At 38.5% G+C, this 7,093-nt stretch overlaps 1 protein-coding gene across 1 annotated transcript; it reads left to right on the top strand.

Moving 5' to 3' along the window:
• Positions 1–760: 760 nt before the first annotated feature.
• Positions 761–1,156, top strand: LOC138897265 (uncharacterized). The gene has a single exon (XM_070183227.1). The coding sequence runs from the start codon at positions 761–763 to the stop codon at positions 1,154–1,156; it is 396 nt and encodes a 131-aa protein (XP_070039328.1).
• Positions 1,157–7,093: the final 5,937 nt, after the last annotated feature.

The raw sequence follows: 7,093 nt of genomic DNA, 5'->3' as shown, positions 1-7,093 counted from the left end.
TGTTCCAAATGTAGATGGACTCCGGGAAAGAATCATGACTGAGGCTCACACTTCTAGGTATTTCGTGCACCCAGATTCTACAAAGATCTATCATGATCTCAAGGAAGTCTATTGGTAGAATGACATGAAAAGGAATGTGGCGGACTTTGTGGCAAGATGTACGAATTGTCAGTAAGTAAAGGCCAAACACCAACGGCGTGGTGGGTTGGCACAGAATATAGAAATTCCAATGTGGAAGTAGGAAATGATTAATATGGATTTTGTGGTAGGATTACCGCGTACTCTACGCAAGTTTGACTCAATTTGGCTGATTGTGGATCTACTCGCGAAATCAGCACACTTCTTGCCAGTTAAATCTACCGACACAACGGAACAGTATGCTCAGTTGTATATCAAGAAAATAGTCTGGCTGGATGGCACTCCAGTTTCTATCATTTCCGATCAAGGGGTTCAGTAAGAAATTTCATCAAGGTTTGGGTACTCGATTGAATGTTAGCAGAACCTTCCATCCACAGACCGGCAGGCAGGCAGAGAGGACTATTCAGACGCTTGAGGATATGTTGCGTGCTTGTGTTCTTGACTTCAAGGGTAGATGGAATGATCATTTGCCACTCATAGAGTTTGCTTATACAACAGCTTTCATGATAGTATTCATATGGAACCATTTGAGGCATTATATGGTAGGAGATGTAGATCTCCTATTGGGTAGTTCGAGATTGGGGAAGCTGAGTTGATAGGACCAGACCTCATGCATTAGGCTATGAAAAAGGTTAAGATCATTAAGGAGCAGTTGAAAACTGCTCAGAGTCATCACAAATCCTATTCGGATGTTCGTCGCATAGACTTAGAGTTCAAAGAAGATGATTGGGTATTCTTGAAGGTTTCCCCCATGAATGGTATAATGCAGTTTGGAAGGAAAGGGAAATTGAGCTCGAGGTATGTCAGACCGTACAGATTCATTCAGAGGATTAGCCAGGTGGCGTACAAGTTGGACCTACCACCTGAGATGTCATTAGTGCATCCGGTATTTCATGTGTCTATGTTGAAGAAGGTAATCGGAGATCCATCGCTTATTGTGCCAGTTGAGACTATTGAGGTTAATGAGGAACTGACCTATGAAGAAATTCCAGTTGCCATTCTTGATAGGCAAGTTTGAAAACTGAGAAACAAAGAAATTGCCTCCGTAAAACTGTTGTGGCAAAATCAACAGGTTGAAGAAGCTACTTGGGAGGCCGAGGAAGAGATGAAGAAGCAGTATCCTTATTTGTTTGAATAGGTATGTAATCTTTCTCGCCTATGAATTGTGTATCACTTGTACAATGGATGTTAAAGGTGTTCCTTTCTAGTTATATGTTATTTATGAGGCCATGGTTGGTGTTTTTTTGGTGTTATGCTACGTCAGTGGATTATATATATGTTGTTAGTATGTGTTTTTGGGGTTCTCTGGCAGGTGGATAAGTCCAGTTACAAGGGAAACTCTACCAAAATTTCTAGAAAATTTGAGAGATAGTCAAACAATTGGGAGATTGAGATGTGTGAGAAAATAGTTAAGCTATGTTCAGTGTTGGGGTTGACTCTACTTCTCATTCGAGGATGAATGATCCTGAGTGGGGGAGAATGTAGCACCCCGAAAAATTTTGAAGTACTTAAGCGCTATTAAGAAAGTTGATGTGTGCTAATTATATTAGTTTTTATGTAGACGAGGGCTATTAATATGATGGATATCAATTGGATACGATAATAAGTGTACGAGGCATATTATAAGTGATGTGGGGCCTAAGTCCAAGGCAAGTTGAAAATTTTCATGATAGACTAAAGTTTCAAATGAGTACGCATAATATAAAACTTTGGATGAGTATATATACATATATATCAGGATTTATGTGATGAACAACCTATCAAATCAGAGATCTTTGAGTCTAGACTCTAACGCTTCAAACTATTCATTATTTGGACACTCCTACAAAACGTTATGACCAAATTACCAAACGCTGGAAGAATTCTACACTACCGCGGCGCCCCATGCGGCACGCCTGTGGGGATTTCCATAACACTTCAAAATTTCGTTTCTAGATGCATTTTCACTACTGCACCACCCCACGCGCCACCCCATATGCCGCGGCTGTGCAAATTCTGGTTTTTTTATAACCCGACCCTATTTTAATAAATAGCCTTTGGGATTTTATTGCGGGTAATTTTTTGGTAAGTTTAGAGAGAGGTAAGAGCGTTTTAGAGGGAGAAGGAGAAAACTTAACATCTCAATCATCCAATCTTGCACCAATCTTCAAGAATCAAGAAAGTAAACCACTAGACTATCCTTCATCCAGGTAAGTCCTACTTCTAAGCTTTCATACAAGAGGTTATGAGTTCAAAAATACTGTGGGGTTGGAAATAGGCCATGCATGTAACACAAAGTTGTAGTATGTGGAGTAATGAACCATTTTGGATAGTTTCTTGTTGAAATTGGTTGAGGGATGAAAGGATCTCCATTGTAGAGCCTTGTAGTCTATTTCGCATATAGGTGTTTGACAAAATTCCTAAGATAGTTACATCATGGGAATCCTTCTAATTATTAACCGATTTTCACTATCTTCCTATAGATTGTTATTGCTAGAAGCGTTGGGGTGTTGTAGTAACTTAAGAAAATCGCGGACAAGGTATGTTGGCTAAACCCCTTCTTCTTAGAATTGAATCCCACGGTGTTCGTGTGATTGGTGTAAGTCCCAAATTGATCATTATAGAATTGTCTATTCCGAATATTCTTGTGTTGAAGGATGCATGTTAAATATGTATTCTAAATGCTTTATCATGTCATCTTATCATTTGCCGATGTGTTTAAAATATGGAATATGTGTTACAAATGTTAAGACTTCAAGTCAAAATCGAACAAAGGATGTTATGCCAAATTGTATGAAAAGCCTCTATGTACCTAAGATACCCTAATTGCTCATATGTGTATTTAATGTTTTGAATGGAAAGCCTTATTGTTGTTGATGATGATAATGATGTTTGAATGTGGAAAGGAGAACTGGAATTATGAAATATGGCCAAGTGCCAAGAATGACTTTATAATTGTGGCCACTTGTGCCATTGCATTGAAAAGAGGTGAAAGAAGTATGAAGTGAGATGATTGATTGAAAAGGGTAATGTATCGGGTGAGACGGCCTAGCCGATCGGGCCGTGATGGGATGCCATGCCGCACACGTGGTGGTGACTATGCTAGAAATTATAATTGAAATTGTAGTTATGGTTGATGTCTCAAATGAGACGACCTAACCGATCGGGTCGTGATTGGACTCCGTGTAAGAATATGGTGGTATTGTGAATTGTGGTATATCGGCGCTAAAGATCACCCAACCAAATAACATGGAAATTGACTTGAAAACTTATGTGGTTCTTAACTTGATGTTTTAGTATTGTTTGAAGCTCTTATTTAATTCATGATTGCCCCTCCCCCCCCCCCCCGTGTTATTATTCATTCTATTGATATGGTGTTTAGTCTTACATAATAGTACTATTTGACAGTACTAAAGTCCATTTTGCCGGGGGCGCTGCATCTCTAAATTGATGCAGGTGGTTCCAAAGCAGGCAGTGTTGATCAGCGATAGTGGTACCTCCTCTTCCCATCAGACTTGGTGAGCCTCACTTTATCCCGGGGTCATGTATTGTATCTTTTGTTCATATTATTATCACTTTTTGACGTATAGCCGGAGCCTTATTGTTGGCACTATCATAACACTTTTTTGTGTCTTTTCGAGGATTCGTCGACATAATGTGGGTTGTCCATAGGTGCTAGATAAGTCGAACAAGTTATGTTGTGTTTTGATAACTTGGTCCACTCAAACCATAAGAATGTGTGTATTTTGAGACTTAAAAATGATGTAACTAATGAAATAATTTAGTATTGTATAGATGATCTTCCTACTGTCTAATTAATAAAACTATGTCTTCTCTTGATCATGGGTGAGTTGGGTAGAAAGTATCTAACAGGCTTGCTTAACCGGGTTGAGTGCCGGTCGCGCTTCCCAAGTTTGGGGCGTGACTATCTAACTCTAGATAATTCACTTCTAATTTTCAAGTGAGTCTCTCGAATTCACTCAATTATTAGTTCAAACGTTCAGCACAAACTCCTCTCTCGACTAAGTCTTAACCGCACAAGATGAATCAATTTAAAAACGTGAAGATATACAAGAATGCGTAATGGATTGGTCTTTAGGAAAACCTCTTTCATTTATTCACCTAACTAGGTTTAATCAATGATTCAACTAGCCTCTTTCGATTACTTAGAAGAATCTATGAACTCCACCAAAACAATAATACAAAGATATCACAAGTTATGCCTCTGTCGATTACATGAACAAGTGAATATAGATGAAATAATTAAATCATCCAAAAATGCTTTAATACATAAAACTAGAGTTATAATCCATAAGCAATCATCAATACCCCAAATCCATCAACCCTAAATGGAACTACTCAATTGATATGGAGCAATTCATCACAAAGAAAATTAAAGTATAGAAAAGCATAAATTCAGTCCAAACTCGGGTCTTGAGTGAGGAAGGAATGATGAAATCCTTATGCTTGTGTTTTTCCCACTCCTCAGCCTCATTAGGTCCAAAATATGTCAAAAGTCCAGGAAATAACATTTTTCCATGTATTTTTACCAAGTAGGGCCGGACCGCGACAGTGGGGCTTTCTTAGAGTACGGCTCAAACTTTGATTTTTGACGTCCAGACTTGGTCCTTGACCTCCGAACACGATCCCGACTAAATCCCTTGGGATTTTACTCAAACTTCAAAGCTCTAAATCGCTCTAATTCATTCCATAATATCTACATAGATCGGAATCACTCCTACAAGGCATAAAATAAACAATAAGTGCAAAACCCTATCAATTAAAGCTCAAACAACTCACTCAGGATCGAACTATCAAGACACACTAGTCAAAGCAATTAAGCAAAGTTAAGATCATATAAGTTAAGGTACTTTTACAAAAATAAAAAACTGAGCCTAAACGTCACAACTAAAGCACTTACTATTCTCAAGGCATAATAAAGTTAAGAGATATTTTCTTCAATTCAAATCACAGCACAAGGTTTCCTACTCCTAAAAAAATAAAAACTAACTACACCCGGTTCAAACAAAACCCTTGAAAAAGAACCGTGACACAAAGAATAACCATGGGGAATTATTACACTACCTACAAAAGAAAATATTTTTTGTCTTTTTACTTCAACTTTAATCCCTCAAGAAACCTGTCGAATGATATCCATCATCGGTAAAAATCAAAAATAAAAATCAAAAATTTTAAAATTTTTATGCTTTTTTTCAATTTGTTTTTCTATCTCTAACTACTAAAAGTAACAAAATAAAAACTAATACTAATATACATACATACATCATATCCCCCACCCCACACTTTAAGTTGTGGCATGTCCCCATGACACACAATTAAAAAGCATAAGGTAGAGGAAATTTCCCTAAATATCTAGTCGGGGTCTGAGTCGAAGTCGGGCTCCATTCCTCGCGCCCGAACTAATGCACACATCCATGTACACAGGTTCTTCTCAGCCTTCTTGGGGTACACCCCACACTTATCTTTCTCACTCACCGTAGCCTTGTCTTTCGAGTCCTTCACTTTCCACTCAACACTTGTAGATGGTTTTCCTTTTTGCACCCCTTTTTCTACATCCATCTTGAAAGTCACAGTCTCCTCACCCACTTTAAGCATGAGTTTTATCTCGTGTATATCTAATATCGCTCTACCCATTGCTAAGAATGGTCTTCCTAAGATAAGGGGGGCCTCATTGTTTTCCTCCATTTTCACCACTGTAAAATCCACATGAAATATGAACTTATCCACCCGAACTAACACATCTTCCACTATCCCTTGGGTATTAAAGTCGTTTGGTCTACCAGCTGCAACGATATTTGTGCAGGCCTTATCTCTCCAATCTCTTTCTCCCGTTTCTTATAAATAGATAGAGGCATTAAATTAATTGAGGCACCGAAATCACATAAAAACTTATCAAAATTAATAGAGCCTAAAGAGCAAGGTATAATAAAACTCCCTGGATCTCCATATTTTTATGGGAGTTTATTTTGCATTATTGCGCTGTAATGCTCTGTGATCTTAACCACTAAGGTCTCTTCTATCTTCCTCTTCTTTGTGAGGATCTCCTTCAAGAATTTGGCATAAACATACATTTGTGAGAGCACTTTTGTGAATGGTAAGTTTACATGAACCTGTTTCGGCATATCCAAAAATCTCTCAAATTGCTTGTCCAGCTTAACTCTATATAGTTTTTGAGGGAAAGGTAGCGCCGGCATATGCTTGCTCTGCTCATGTTCCTCCCTTCTCGATTTTTCTTCCTTCTTATTTTCTCAATTTTCATTGAGCCTTTCTCTTCTTGTCATTATCACTTTTCAGTTGCTCCCCACTTTTTTTTTTAAGTATCACATCTTTTTGGATCAGGGTGGGATCTTTCAATACTTGCCCACTTCTCAAGGTTACAACATTCACTGTTTCTTTGGGATTTCTTTCAGTATCAGCAGGGAGAATGCCTGGAACCCTCTCGGATTTCTTTGGGTTGTTGAAGCTGAAATTGCTGCCTTGGCTGATTCATAAAACCCTTAGCTCCTTGTCACTGAAATCTGGGGTTGTTTTATTGCCATGCATTGGCGGTGGGCGCTTCTGATCCATTGCATTAAAGTTGTAATTTTCCAGAGCACTTACTTCCTTAATTAAGGCTTGACACTTATTAGTAAGGTTTCCTTTTCCACATATATCACAAGTTGTGTGAGGCTCACTTTGTATCGAGGCTAAGGTCAGCTTTCGAATTTCTTTAGCCATAGCATCAAGTTGTGCCTGCACCGATGTATTAGCATCAACTTGATGAACACCAGTTGATCTTCTTCTTTCAGCACTCTCAGAAGGCCATTGATTTGCATCTTCAAACAACTAATCAAAAATTCTGACTATATCCTCTAGAGTCTTCTTCATCAAAGGGCCTCCAGCTACATTTCTCAATGTTCTACGTGAGGTCGGTGTCAATCCATCCCAAAAGTCATGGAGTTGCATCCAGAGTTCA

The sequence above is a fragment of the Nicotiana tomentosiformis genome, chromosome 8 (genome assembly GCF_000390325.3).
Source record: "Nicotiana tomentosiformis chromosome 8, ASM39032v3, whole genome shotgun sequence".
NCBI lineage: Eukaryota > Viridiplantae > Streptophyta > Magnoliopsida > Solanales > Solanaceae > Nicotiana > Nicotiana tomentosiformis.
This window is presented reverse-complemented; position numbering and strand designations above follow the sequence as displayed.